Here is a 14,856-nt window from a genome sequence, read left to right as displayed (position 1 = left end):
TACTGGGCCGGCGCATTAGAAGGATGAGGGGTGGAAGGCAAAGTCAACCAGTTATGTTCAGATCGGAGTGGACACGGCAGGCCATAGTCAGGTGTGAAACAGCCAAGCCACTGTGATGGAGCCATCCTTGGCTGGCTCCTGGAGGCCTTTCTGGGGAGGGGTCTGTTGGCAGATGTGTGCCCTACACTGCCAAAGTCAGGTAGCATGGTGATTAAGCCGAGCTACTTGGATTCAAGTCTTAGCTCCATTTTACCTACTTGCTCTATACCCTTGGGCAAGTGGCTTAACTTCTCTTGGCCTGGTAAGTGCGGTGCGAGCACTCTGCGACAATTACCATGACAATGACCATAGGAGTCTCTACAAAACCATCCCTCTGAGACATCACTTGTCTAGGGCGAACGTGGAGAAGAGGTCAGGTCTGATACGTTAGAGAGAGAAAACACCTGTCACTACCACAGACCCCTGCCCTAATTGGTCTGGTTTGCAGGCCTGCGGGGAAGGCGCTATCACAGCGGGAAGGACTGTGCAGGTTTTCCCAGGACTTAACGAATGAACAACTGCTTCATCTCTTTCCTTCTGTCTCCAAGCCTCACATCTTTCTTGGTGGCCATTTCTTCTTCCCCATCTTCTGTGTCTCTTCCCTTACCATTCCTGCCTGCAGCCTTTTCATCAATGCAAACAGCCTCTCGCTGTCTCCGCCCCCGCGCCTGGTTGGGGGTGACACGGCGCATGCGCTGTCAGTGCCCCTCCCTCTCCACCCCCATCCCCCCGTCGGCGTCTGGGCCTCATCCCCTTCTCTCTGTCTCCTTCTCCCCCATCACTTCTCCAGACACTGACACCCCATTACTCCAGTTTCCCCGGTTTCAGCTTTGGTCTTCAGCCCCATCCACCCGAGGTAAGACGGATAGAGGGGAGGCCGGCGGAGAAGGGGAGGGGCAAAGCATCCTGCATCCTGAGATAAACAAACCCGGGGAGGGGGCGGCCTAGACTGAAGGGCCTGACGCGGGAGGAGAAGAATGGGGGACTGGCCTGGGGGAAATGGTAGACCGTAGGCCCACAAACCAGGGTCCTCTGATGGGTGACTGACATCTCTATGGTTGCCCAAAATCCAGTGCTGGGGGCGTGAGAGCAATCCGGAGCCCTGGGAGCGTATCGGGGGCTCAGATTCTGGAGACTGTGGATCACCCTCTCTAGTTGACCTCTGCCCCTAGGATTTGCCTGAAGCCCACCCCCAACTCTGCACCTGCCCCCCGAGGGCCACCGAGGACCATGACTAAGACAGATCCTGCCCCCATGGCCCCGCCGCTCAGGGCGGAGGAAGAAGAGGAGGAGGAGGAGGATGAGCCCGTCCCGGAGCCCCCCAGCCCCACCCAGGAGCGCCGGCAGAAGCCTGTTGTGCACCCCTCGGCACCAGCCCCCCTCCCTAAGGACTACGGTAACCCCCCTCCCCATCCTGCAATATGGCCTGGAGCCTTGGGTGGCCAGGGAGATCCGGCTGAAAACTCCGCTGGTGGAGATGGTGGGAGGACTCCCGAGGATTTGAAGGTGGTCTGGAGGAGTCATGGCCCTTGCATCCCCACCCCCCTTCACTCATTCATTCATTCACCCACTGGAGAATGGAATTGGGATAATCCTAATATTTGATTCATGACACATCATTCAGTCCTTTAGTCATTCAACAAGCATGTTTTGAAAGCCTGCTATGGACCTAGGAGGTGGGGCCAGACAGATCTAGTCTTTGCCTAAGAAAATCCACAGGCTTCAATAATGGTCACACAAATAAGTACAAAAATACAAGTACATAATTAAAGACATGATGAGAATCGTGTTTGCCAAGAATAGGAGTCTGCAAGAGCCTTTTAAGATACAGTTTTCCTGAATAAATAACATTCAAGGGAGACCCAAGGATGGATTGAGGGTTAACAAGGGGAAGGGGATCCCAGGAGAGGTGATCACAGGAGTGAAGGTTCTGAGGTAGGAAGCTGTGGAGCTGAGAGGGAGGTGTCCTCTTAGATATATAGAAAGTGTCTACTCATTCACCAGCAGTACTATACTCGGTGACAAGCCTTTGCTGGGAGATGGAGATTTAATGGTGAGCAGTCCAGGCATGATCTCTGCTCTCAGGAGAGAAGGCAAGACTAAACAAGTTACAGATATATAAATCAGATAAATTCAGGGACTTCCCTGGGGGTCCAGCGGTTAGGACTTTGCACTTCTACTTCAGAGGGCATGAGTTCGATCCCTGGTCTGGTAACTCTCACATGCCATGAGGCATGGTCAGGAAAAAAAAAATCAGATAAGTCCAGATTGGAGTGAATGCTATGAAAGAAATAAAAGATGGAGATATAATAATAGAGAATGGCTAGGGGGCAGCACCTTGAGATAGAGCAATCAGGATGGGTCTTTCTGACGAGGAAGCATTTAGGTGGAAACCCTGAGCATGAGGGGGGCTTCCCTGGTGGTTCAGTGGTAAAGAATCTGCCTGCCAATTAGGAGATGTGGGTTCAGTCCCTGGGTCAGGGAGATCTCCTGGAGAAGGAAATGGCAGCCCACTCCAGTATTCTTACCTGGAGAATTCCATGGGGTCGCAAAGAGTCGGAAACGACTGAGCAACTATCACTCACTCACGCCAGTATTCTTGCCTGGGAAACCCCATGGACAGAGGAGCCTGGCAGGCTACAGTCCATGGGGTCACAAAGAGTTGGGACACAACTTAGTGACTAAACAACAACAACTGAGCAAGAGGAGGAATCAACCATAGGAAAGCTGGGAAAAGAGAGTTCCAGGCTGTAACCAGCAAGTTGCAAAAGCCCTGAGGCAAGACTGAGCTTGGAACAAAAAGAAAATCATGGTGCTGCAGTTAGGGAGTGATCAGAGATGAAGTTAGAGGTTGGCAAGGGCTGGATCTGGGAAGGGCCTTCAAGGCTACTGTGAGGACTTCGTGTATATTCTAAATGTGATGGTGGGGAGAGCAGTTGGAGGTGGGGGCATGGGTATTTAAAAGCAGGGGAGTGGCAGTTCTGATTTATATTTTTAAAAGCTCCCTCTGGTTATTGCATAGAGAGAGTGGAGCTCAGCCAGAACTGGGTATAGGAGGAGGCTTTTAGATGTTGGCTGGGAATCCTCAGTAGCTGTACGTTCAACTAGGTTCCAAGTTCAGAGAGTAGGCACCAGCAGGATAGGGCAAGAGGGATGGCCTCTGTGGACATGTGTCACTTACTAGAGGGGGATCAGAGAGGCTATAGGTTACCCTCAGTCTGATAGAAAAATAACATTATCTGGGTGTCCAGGGTGGGGTATCCATCCCGGAAAACTGGAAAATTTCCTTTGGAAGTGTGGCTGGGGCCTGTGGCCTGCTGGGATGTCAAAGAGCCTAGGGTGTCTGTTCCCCACGCCCAGGAATCCTGCTGCTTGTAAAACAAGGAGGATTTGGTCACAGAAGGTGAAGGAATCTGAAAATGTGGTTGAGGCCAGAGAGAGGGCTAAGGTGGACTCCAGGAGAAACTCATGTATGTGTTTATTAAATGTGTACATTAATTCAGTGGAGACTGAGCATCTCCTGGATGCCAGGGCCTTGGGGATAAGGGAGAACAGAAATGTCCTAGTGAGGGGGACAAGTGAGAGAGATAGAGGAAAAAGAGGGCAGAAGAGAAAGAGAGGAAAAGAGGAGGGAGGAAGGAGTAAACAAGTAGTGGGGTTTTTTTTTTTTTGGCCACATCATGAGGCATGCAGGATCTTAGTCCCTTGACCAGGCACTGAACCCGGGTCTCTGCAGTCTTAACCAGCAGATGGCTGGGGAAGTACCCAAGTAGTGATATTCTTAAAGAAATTTTTAAAAAGGCAAGAGGAACTTCCCTGGCAGTCCAGTGGTTAAGACTCTGTGCTTCCAATGAAGGGGGTGTGAGTTTGACCCCTAGTTGGAGAACTAAGATCCCACATGCCCTGCGATGCAGCCAAATTTAAAAAAAAAAAGTTGGGGGGGTGGCGAGGCAAGAGATGGAGAAGGGCAGAGGTGCTCACTTGGCCAGGGTGGTCTGGGGAGGCCTCTCTGGAGCCTTAAGAAGATCTGAGGGGAGACTGGCCCTGGCAAGAAAAACAGCAAGCACAAAGCCCTGAGACAGCAATTTGCCTGGCAAATTGAAAGGGTGGAAGGAGGCCAGTGTGACTGGAGGGGAATGAGTGAGGGGGAGAGAGCAAAGAACAGACAAGGCCAGTTGGTGCAGGGCCTTTGGGCCAGAGTGAGATTTGGATCTGTACTCAAGTGTGATGGGAGCCAGGGCAGGGATCTCAGCCAAGAAGGGCTGGGGTTTTAAAGGAGCACACAGGCTGCCTACTGGACACCGTACGGTACTTCCCTGGGCTCTGTATCATCTTGTCATTCACGTGCTCATCCATTCAACAGGCAGAGTTCCCACCACGTGCCAGCCCTGTGCTGGGTGCTGAACATTACTAGAGGGCAATCCTCAGAGTCTAAAGCAGGGAGATGGAAGTTCCTCTGGGTTTCTCCCTGGCTGGCCACAGGTTGGATCCTGCCCATGGGTACATTTATGTGGACTGCACAGTAGCTGAAAAATTGGGGAGATTTTTCTTAAAACTGATTTCTGGCTTTTAAGTTTTCTTTACTCTGGGACTTCCCTAGTCATCCAGGGGCTAAGACTTTACACTCCCAATGCTGGGTGCCTGGGTTCGATCCTTGGTGAGGGAACTAGATCTAGATACTGCCTGCTACTACAAAGATCCCACATGCAGCCAAATAAATAAATCAATATTAAAAATTTTTTTCTTTACTCTGGAGATTCGGCCTAATCGTGCCCAGACTGACAGAGTACCATGGGCCAGAACAGTAGCAATCCCCTTGGGCATGCAGACTCCTTGTCACACTCTTGTTTCGTGAGGTAGAGGTGGCTGTTATACAGGAATCGCCTGATGTTTAATTTTCAAAACACGAGGGCATCCTAATTTTTATGTGAAACCTCTTCATTTTGAAACCTCATGCTGGGCCCACAGAAAATGGCCAGGGCCCACAGGCCACCAGTGTGAGACCCTGCCTTAGGAGGTCTTAAAGACAAAGACTTAGGGCTGCTGTATCTCAGGGTGGAAGGAGGCGGGGTCAGGTTGCCTGGGGGTGACCTTGGACCTCTCACCACCCCAGCCTTCACCTTCTTCGACCCCAACGACCCTGCCTGCCAGGAGATTCTGTTTGACCCCCAGACCACCATCCCTGAGCTGTTTGCCATCGTGCGTCAGTGGGTGCCCCAAGTCCAACACAAGATCGACGTCATCGGCAACGAGGTAAGGACACTGGTGATGCGAGGGAGGAGGGGAAGGGGTCCCTCACGTGTTTGGGTAACCCTCCCTGGTCCCCGGTACCCTTAGATTCTGCGTCGAGGCTGCCATGTGAATGATCGCGATGGGCTGACCGACATGACACTGCTCCATTATGCGTGCAAGGCTGGGGCCCACGGAGTCGGTGAGGGTCCTAGCCCCCAAACCATGAACCCCCAAACTTAGGCTCCCACGCCCGACACTCTCAGAACTCCAGCCCTCAGACCTCCATCCTGAGTCCACCCACAGCCTAGGATCCCAAAGTGCAGTCCCTGAGGCCCAGGGTCTGCCCCATGGCCCTGGCCCCACTCTCTGGAGGAGGGGACCCAAGCTGACCTGGGCTGTCGCGCAGGGGACCCTGCGGCGGCGGTGCGCCTCTCGCAGCAGTTGCTGGCTCTGGGCGCAGACGTGACCCTGCGTAGCCGCTGGACTAACATGAACGCGCTTCACTACGCCGCCTATTTCGACGTGCCCGATCTCGTGCGTGTGCTGCTGAAGGGTGCGCGGCCCCGAGGTGAGGAGGAGGGGCCGGGCTGGGAGCGGGCAGGGCCCCGGAGAGGAAGGAGGTCTTGAAGCAGGGGGAGGGTGCTCAGGTGTAGGGAGTGAAGAAGGGTGGGAAGACGACTAATGGACCTGGCTTGGGAGGCCAGGATGGAAGGTGGGAGGTGCAGGAAATGGGGCTCAGTGGTCCTTAACGCTACTGAGACCTGGCAGGAGCTAGTCGGGAGGGGCGTGGCCGAGCAGGGGCGGGGCTCTGTCTGAGGCTGGGGGAGGCACTGGAGCCTGCGGGTTAAGAGATGAAGAGATGGACTTCGGGAGACTGGAAGGCAGCAGCGAAAGGGCTGGGTGCCGAGGGCGCTCACTTGGAACCCTCCTCTCACCCACTTCCCAGTGGTGAATTCCACGTGCAGTGACTTCAACCACGGCTCAGCCCTGCACATCGCTGCCTCCAACCTGTGCCTGGGCGCGGCCAAATGTTTGCTGGAACACGGCGCCAACCCGGCGCTTCGGGTACTGCCACCCTGGCCCAGTCCTGTTACCTTCCTTTTCCTTCCTTCCCAATCCCTTTCCAGCCAGCAGGCCTCTGCAGAGAATGGGAGAGGGGCAGGACCACTTGCCTTTCTTGAAGCTCTCATTCCCCATTGGCCCAGTTGGACCCTTGACCTGGTACCACAGGAGCCCATTTTCTGTGTTTGTCCTTCCATGGCCCCATTCCTGGGCTTGGGGTCTTGGCCCTGAAGGCATGACCTCCAGCACTGAAGTGGGACCTTCATTCCCCGTCGGCTCCATACTTGACATCCCCGGCTGAGGGCTCAGGGGTGGACTTCCCTGGGGACCGTGGTCTGAACCTTAATGCCGCATCCCTTCCTGTTGCCATGGTGGCCCAGAGCATGACCTTACTCCCGTCTCTGCTTCACCTTGACCCAGGGTCTCTGGGGGCATGGCCTCAGTGGGAGGGCAGCCTACCACCACTGAGTTTTCTCCCCCTCTCTTCCTGTCGGTCCACAGAACCGAAAGGGACAAGTGCCAGCAGAGGTGGTCCCAGACCCCATGGACATGTCCCTGGACAAGGCAGAGGCAGCACTGGTGGCCAAGGAGCTAAGGACGCTACTGGAGGAGGCAGTGCCACTCTCCTGCGCCCTCCCCAAGGTCACACTACCCAACTATGACAACGTCCCAGGCAATCTCATGCTCAGTGCACTGGGCCTGCGCCTGGGAGACCGCGTGCTACTGGATGGCCAGAAGGTCAGGAACTGGAGCAGGGAGGGGAGGGCAGGACTCAGCGCGCAAAGCTGCGGCCTTGGGCAGAGTCCAGACTCGCCCCCTCTGTCTGTCCACCCTCCCAGGCATGCACACAGCGTTTATTTCATCCAGCCGTTCTGCTAGTGCCTCCATTATGCCCCACGCTGGACTGAGCTCTTAGTCCAAGGGGGACAACAGATCCATCTGCTGACAGTGACAGCCCAGAGCAGTTGTGGCTCTCGTGAGGAAGCACAGGCAGAGTGATCAGCACAGGTCGGCCCCATTTGGGTCCCCTGGGCCTTGTGGTCCCCATTCAGGGTCCACCTGTGCTCCCAGAGTGATCACTCCCTTGCTTGGGAAAAAAGTACTGGTCAGAGCAATCAGGGGTGTGATGGGGAATGCATCCACTTGAAGATGTGGAGGAGTGAGCCAGGAGAAGAAAAGGAGAAAGGGGGGTCTTAGGGAGAGGTAGCGGGAGAAGGCAATGGCACCCCACTCCAGTACTGTTGCCCGGAAAATCCCATGGATGGAGGAGCCTGGTAGGCTGCAGTCCATGGGGTCTCTAAGAGTCAGACATGACTGAGCGACTTCTTTCAGTTTCCACTTTAATGCATTGGAGAAGGAAATGGCAACCCACTCCAGTGTTCTTGCCTGGAGAATCCCAGGGACGGAGAAGCCTGGTAGGCTGCAGTCCATGGGGTCGCACAGAGTCAGACATGACTGAAGCGACTTAGCAGCAGCAGCAGCAGCAGGGAGAGGGAGCAGGGATAAAGTCCCAGAGGACAGAGAACATCTTCATTCATCCAGGTATTCCAAATTGAATTCATTTACCTGCTGTCCGTCAGGCTCCATGCTGGACCCAGCCTGTCCTTGGGGGTAAAGACTTGTGTCAGCCCCAGCCTTGCTCTCATAGAACTCCATTTTTATTGAAGAAGAGACAGTCAATAAAGTCAACTCACAGTTAAGATAATTTCCAGTAGCAAGGGCTTTGAAAACATTTATTAAATGCAAATATTTAATAAATTGGCCCTGGCCGAGGGCAGAGGTGCTTTTAGCTAGCGTCTTCTGAGAAGGCATCTCTGAGGAGGTGATATACGGGCTGAGATGGGAAGGAGCTCACCTTGCAAAAATATAAGACGAAACCACAGGTACAAAGGCTCAGAGGAGTGTGCATGGAAGGGAGTTATCTAGGGAGAGTGAAGTGGCAAGGTTAGCAGGGGCTGGACCTGCAGGCCACTGCAGTGACTGGATTTTGTTTCTTTGTACAGTGAGAAGCCATAAAGTCACACTTTGTTTCCTAATCAAGAGTTTTGCATGCATCAGCCCCCTTTGGAAAGTTCTTGTACATGATCTAATCAAATCAGTGTGCCAGTTTTGAAAGCAGGAGGGGTTGACTCTCTCCATTTTACAACACAGAAGACTGTAAGAAATCCAGAGTGGTGAAACCTTTGTCTGGAGACATGTAATAACAGTCTCTGCCTGGAGAGAAGCAGCACAGCACAGTGGTTATTAGGATTTGCTCAAGCACATCTCTTTGCCACTTGTCAGCTGTGGGGCCAGTGATTTCACCTCTCTGGGCATCAGTTTCTTCATCTGTAAAAGGAAACTAAAAATACCCATTTCAGGGGGTTGTATGAGGTTTATTTTAAAAATGAATTTGTATTTTACAATGTTGTGTTAGTTTGCTTCACTGTACAGCAAAATGAATCAGTTACACATACACACATATCCATTCTCTTTTAGATTCTTTTCCAAGTTTAAATTAGTTGAAATGAGTAAACCCCTTAGAACAGGGCTTGGTGTACACCAAGTGCTCTTTGTGTGCCAGCCACTGTTCTGATCCCCACACCAACTCTCCAAAGGAAGCACTATTATTTAGCCCATTTTATAGACAAGGACGGAGAAGGCAATGGCACCCCACTCCAGTACTCTTGTCTGGAAAATCCCATGGATGGAGGAGCCTGGTAGGCTGCAGTCCATGGGGTCACTAAGAGTCGGACACGACTGAGTGACTTCACTTTCACTTTTCTCTTTCATGCATTGGAGAAGGAAATGGCAACCCACTCCAGTGTTCTTGCCTGGAGAATCCCAGGGACAGCGGAGCCTGGTGGGCTGCCGTCTGTGGAGTCGCATAGAGTCGGACACTACTGAAGCGACTTAGCAGCAGCAGCAGCAGCATAGACAAGGAACTGAGGTGTAGAGCAGTGAAGGAATCTCACCCAAATGATAATAGCCACACTCACTGCAGCTAAGCAATGTCACATATATTAAAAATGTTTCCACCAGATAACTAGACTCTGAGGTGGACTGTTATCCTCATTTTACAGGTGACACTGAGGCCCGTTCAGCCCTTTTATGAAAGTCACAGTATACGAATAGTCAACACTTACTGATCCCTTACTCAGCACCAAGCCCTGTACTGAGGACTTTTCCGTGTCTGTAGCATTCATGTCCAATAGACTTCGTGAGATTGGAAATGTTCTGTGTATTTATAGTCCAGTGAAGTAGCCACAAGCCACATGTGGTTATTAAGAACTTGGAATGTGGCTACTGCAATTGGGGAAATATTTTAATTTTAGTTAATTTTTTTTTTTTTTTTTTGGCCACCTTGCTCAGTATGTGGAACTTTCCTGACCAGGGATCAAACCCATAGCCCCTGCAGTGGAAGCATGGAATCTTAACCACTGGACCATGGGGGAGGTCCTGATTTTGTCATTATGTAGCTAGTGGCTATTTACTACATTGGGCAGGGCAGCTCTGTAACAATCCTGTAAGGTGGGTGCAATTTCTACTCCCATTTCGCAGAGGACACTGAGGCACAGTATGGTTAAGTCACATAGCCAGTGGATGGTGATGTCCAAGCTGAGATGCTGAGATTTGAGCCTGGGGCTCCCTCATACACCCCACCATGTTGCTTGTTTGCCAGTGATTTGTTTTTCTTTTTGGCCACTCTGTGCAGCTTGCAAGATCTCCAGGGACTGAACCTGAGCCCTCAGCAGTGAAAGTGCTGACTCTTAACCACTGGACCGCCAGGGAATTCCCTGTGCCAGTGATCTTATCATGGCCTCCCAAGGCCCACCCAAGCCATATCCTCCCTTGTTTCCTCCAGACGGGCACGCTGCGGTTCTGCGGGACCACGGAGTTCGCCAGTGGCCAGTGGGTGGGCGTGGAGCTGGATGAACCCGAGGGCAAGAATGATGGCAGTGTTGGGGGCGTCCGGTATTTCATCTGCCCTCCCAAGCAGGGTCAGTCCCACAGGGGTCCACTCAGTAGTGATGCTGCTGACTGAGGGGTGGGGTCGGGTGATGATGGGGCAGGGGGCAGAGGCCTGGACAAGTCCCAGCCCAGGCTCTGTCCCCCCAGGTCTTTTTGCCTCTGTGTCCAAGATCTCCAAGGCAGTGGACGCACCTCCTTCATCCGTCACCTCCACACCTCGGACTCCCCGAATGGACTTCTCCCGTGTCACTGGCAAGGGCCGCAGGGAACACAAAGGTCAGGCGGAGCCCATGGGGTGACAGGAGCCAGTCTTGAGGATATTCTGTGGGTAGCCCAGCTTCTGTGACTCAGTTTTTCCTCAGGCCCAAACTCCCATTTTAGAGGACAAACTCTGAGTCCCTGACTTTTGTACCTGAGTTTCTCCTTTGATTCAGTACTGGTCCCACCCAGTTCTTGGAAGGACCTGTATGTGTTCCCTGCCCCCTGTGACTTAGCTTCCCCTTAGACTCAAAGGCTTTCTCCCAGTTTTAGGGAAGAATCTGTGGGATTCCTGGCTTTAGTGACTTGATTTATCCTCAGACCCAACTCCCTCCTTCATTTTATTTATTTTCCCCTCTTCATATTTTTATTTTAAAAATACTTCTTTATTTGCTTACTTATTTGCTGTGCTGGGTGTTAGTTGTGGCACGTGGGGTGTTCCATCTTCCTTGCAGCACGCGCGATATTTAGTTGTGGCATGCAGAATCTAGTTCCCTGACCAGGGATTGATGTAGGCCCCCTGCATTGGGAGTGTGGAGTATTAGCCACTGGATCACCAGGGAAGTTCCCCCTCTCCTTCATTTTAAAAGGATAATTTCTGACTTTTGACACTCGGGTTTTCCTTTGGCCTCAGTATCCTTAACTTTGAGAGTTTTTGGGGTTCTTTAGGTTCTTGACTCAGTTTTCTCTCTAATGCCTAAAGCCCCCAACCCCATTTCTCTGGCAGCTGGGGTTTTCTTTCAAGCCCCCCAACCCCCCACTCCTATTTCAGAGAAAGGCTCTGCAGTTCATCTCATTTGATCAAGGACAGAGTTCCTACCTTGTGGTTTTCTGGGTGGCACAGCATCCCCTGGGCGGAGGCCTCACCCTCAACTCTTGTCCCCTCCACCCCCAGGTAAGAAGAAGCCCTCATCATCCCCATCTCTGGGCAGCCTGCAGCAGCGCGAAGGAGCCAAGGCTGAGGTTGGAGACCAAGTCCTCGTTGCTGGCCAGAAGCAAGGGATTGTGCGCTTCTACGGAAAGACAGACTTCGCCCCAGGTGAGGATCACTATCTGGGCCGGGGGGCAGGCAGGGCCTCAAGGCATCCTGACACCCTCCTGTTGCAGGGTACTGGTATGGCATCGAGCTAGACCAGCCCACCGGCAAGCACGATGGCTCTGTCTTCGGTGTCCGGTACTTCACCTGCCCCCCGAAGCATGGCGTCTTTGCACCAGCATCTCGAATTCAGAGGTGAGCCCAGACTCTGATCATCACCCAGGGTACTTCCCAGAGCCCTGATACCCACCTTAGATGTCTCCTCCTCTTGGACCAGGAGGATAGAGTGGACACCCATCCCCATACCCTAGCGCTTTCCTCGTAGGCCCCCTGCAGCTCAGCTCCTGCCAGACTCTGGCCTCTTGTGGCTCTGACTCCTCGCACTTGTCATGTCTCCCCAGGATTGGTGGATCCACTGACCCCCCTGGGGACAATGTTGGAGCCAAAAAAGTGCATCAAGTGACAAGTGAGTTGCGGGCTGGGTGTGAGGAGGAATGTGGTTTGGGGGTAGGCAGTAAGGTCATGGGTCCTTAGGTATATGCTGGTGACAGAATCTCCAGTATTTAATTGGGGATCCAGGAAAATGATGAGTCGGACCCCCGAAAGGATGGGTGTTATGGAGAAGAGGATGTTAATAAGGCTCTGAGCAGGCATTGGGGACATGGGTAGGTCTCAGAGGACACAGGGAATATTACTGAAAAGAGAGTCTAGATGGCTGTTGGAAGTGTAGGATATTGGGGATGTAGATAAATATTAATGACAAAGAGTCTGGGTGGATATTGAGGACAGAGGTGGGTCTGTCATCCCATCACCTGAAACCTTGCCCTTCTCTTCAGTGACGCAGCCCAAACGCACTTTTACAACAGTCCGGACCCCAAAGGACATCGCATCAGAGAACTCCATCTCCAGGTGCATAGCAACCCTTGGTCCCCTCTCCTGTGGGATAATTCAGGGAAAGCCATCCGCCAGGTCACTGGACAGAGAGGTCTGGAGTTCTGGTTGGGGCTGGAAATAGAGGTTAGGAAAACTTAGGACTTAAGTTAGCTTCCCCGGACCCACCATGAATTCTGGTGAATTCAATTTTTAAGAGGCAAGTAAGACCTTCCCTGGTGGCTCAGTGGTAAAGAATCTGCCTACCAAGCAGGAGACAGGGGTTCAATCCCTGGGTCGGAAAGATCCCCCGGAGAAAGAAATGGCAACCCACTCCAATAATCTTGCCTGGGAAATCCCATGGACAGAGGAGTGAGCTACAGTCCATGGGGTCGCAAAGAGTCAGACACAGCTAGCGACTAAACAAAAACAAGGGAGACAGAACACCCTCTGCTCCAGAGGAGCCTAAGAGAGCCAGAGAGGTGGAGGCAGAACCCAGAAAGGCCAAATCCCAGACCTTGGGGAAGAGCTGGGTGGGGATGGGTCCAGATGCTCCCGCACCCTGCACTGGGGCGTGACACAGTTCTTTTCCCCAGGTTGCTCTTCTGCTGCTGGTTTCCTTGGATGCTGAGGGCGGAGATGCAGTCTTAGAGGCTCTGGACATCCGACAGAGACACAGAGCCCCCTCTAGCGTCTCCTGACACGAGGAGCCCCCGAGTCACCCTGAGATAGAGATTCCCAGTAACACATCCAGAATAGAGACCCCCATTAGCCAGCCCTCGATCACTGAGGCCCTATTAACAGATTCCCCCATGATGACCCCCCAAGTACAGACCCTATGTTACCCAGAAAGAGATTCCCTGAGTGTAGTACCTTCAGGCTAGTCCCACCCCTCAGATCAGACCCTCCAATGAACAGATTTCCATCTCACCCCAAATGACGGTGACTTTCTCTACATGATGCTCCACAGTAGAACATTCCTGAGTCACTAGTCACTGGAGCAAAACCATTCCCTATTAACAAAGTCCCTCCCCACGTCAAACCCCCTTGAAAGAAACATCTCCAGAGAAGAGTAACAGACCCACATTTACTATCAGTCCTGTCAAGATGTTGTGACTCCCATGGTCACCCCAAAATCCTTAGACTGCAATCGGACACTCCCTCCATTAACAAAAGCCTCTACTCTTACCCCTCAAGAAGAGACCCACATTAACCAGCCCACTGTCACCCCCAATTTACAGATGCCAAAACAGTCCTGGAAGTGCTAATTACAGGACCCCCAAGTCTTCCTACCCTCTGCACCCTCAAGAAACCCCCAGTGCCTTGTATGAAGCCCACCCCATGTGGCCCACAGCACCTGTGCTGGCCAGGCTCCCAGAAAATTCTCTATTTTTTAAGTAATGATTTCCCCCTTTGGGGGACCCCAAAATTTGGAGGCCCCATTCTGGGACTCAGGATCCCAACCCCCAGAGTACATGTCCCAAACTTCCCTCTGCCCCTAATTCCTACAGCCCCTAGGAGAGCCCAAAACCCTAACTCCCAGGACCCCCAAATCATGGAACCCCAAATCCCCAGGGAATCCCAAATTTAAAAAATCCGATTCCAAGCCCCCAGGAATCCCCCAACCATGGAAGTCCCTATGCCTGAGATGGAGGAGACTGTAGTCAGGATATGCATCCTAGGCACCCAGGGCACGTCAAGCCCTATTCATAGGCACCAGGAGACCCCCAAACAGAAATTCTCATCCCTGGAAACCAGAGGATTTCGATGCCCCGAGTCCATGGATCACAAGATACCCAAATTCCAAGAGCCCCAGTCCCAAGGGAACCCCAAATCCTCAAGCCTCTCTCTCTAATAGACGAGGAGCATCGAGGCCTTCAGGGGATCCCAAATCCTGGAGCCCCCATTTCAATCTACGTTCTGGTCACAGGTCCAAAACGCCAAATCTAAGTTACTGGCCCTGAAGGACCTCAGAGCACCCTGGTCAGAACAGCAGAAACCGACGGAGACCCTGAAGGCCCAGGGTGTCCAGGGCAGACCTGGGGCCCTGAAAACCAAGGACAGCTCACGACTGCCCCTTCACTGCATGTCCCCAAACTCAGCATGACCCCTATCCCCTTCAATAAAGACGTTTCTATGGCTTTCCGTGTGGGGTCTGTGTTTAGGGAGTTAACGGCCGTGCCTCTCTACCCTTACTAGGGGAGCACGGCAGAGGAAGTCCTTCCCTCAATCTCGTCTCCCTACGGCTCGTATAGGATGGCCTAACCTGCGGGGGTCCTTCCAACACACGCGTTTTCCCTGTGGGCCGCCAAGGCTGCGCCTCCGCTCTGGGCTGGCTCCGCGGTGTGGATGGGTTCCATTCTGAAGCTCTGATTGGTCGGTCCAGACGAAGCTCGGTCTCTGAAGGG

General features: G+C 52.7%; 1 protein-coding gene and 1 long non-coding RNA gene across 3 annotated transcripts; one reads left to right on the top strand and one right to left on the bottom strand.

Moving 5' to 3' along the window:
• The first annotated feature begins 739 nt into the window (after positions 1-739).
• On the top strand, positions 740-14,589 carry CLIP3 (CAP-Gly domain containing linker protein 3). Its single transcript, XM_086352037.1, has 14 exons — positions 740-895; positions 1,212-1,435; positions 5,153-5,292; positions 5,377-5,470; positions 5,678-5,839; positions 6,218-6,336; positions 6,835-7,071; positions 10,178-10,313; positions 10,432-10,560; positions 11,438-11,581; positions 11,650-11,773; positions 11,980-12,044; positions 12,415-12,487; positions 13,045-14,589. The coding sequence occupies exons 2-14, from the start codon at positions 1,270-1,272 to the stop codon at positions 13,097-13,099; spliced, it is 1,644 nt and encodes a 547-aa protein (XP_086208163.1). The 5' UTR covers positions 740-895; positions 1,212-1,269; the 3' UTR covers positions 13,100-14,589.
• Positions 12,109-14,851, bottom strand: LOC147353702 (uncharacterized). Of its 2 annotated transcripts, none has more exons than XR_015145886.1 (2): positions 14,715-14,851; positions 12,109-12,583 (listed from the first exon to the last, which is right to left on the bottom strand). It is a non-coding gene; the product is annotated as an uncharacterized LOC147353702 (long non-coding RNA). The 2 variants fall into 2 exon arrangements; XR_015145885.1 differs by lacking the exon at positions 14,715-14,851 and adding an exon at positions 12,966-13,171.
• Between the last annotated feature and the right edge of the window lie 5 nt (positions 14,852-14,856).

This window comes from Bos grunniens, chromosome 18, assembly GCF_055505025.1.
Source record: "Bos grunniens cultivar Pamir isolate PY7600 chromosome 18, Bosgru_T2T1.0, whole genome shotgun sequence".
Taxonomy (NCBI): Eukaryota; Metazoa; Chordata; class Mammalia; order Artiodactyla; family Bovidae; genus Bos; species Bos grunniens.
The sequence above is the reverse complement of the archived record's forward strand: the minus strand, read 5'-3'. Positions and strand labels throughout refer to the sequence as shown.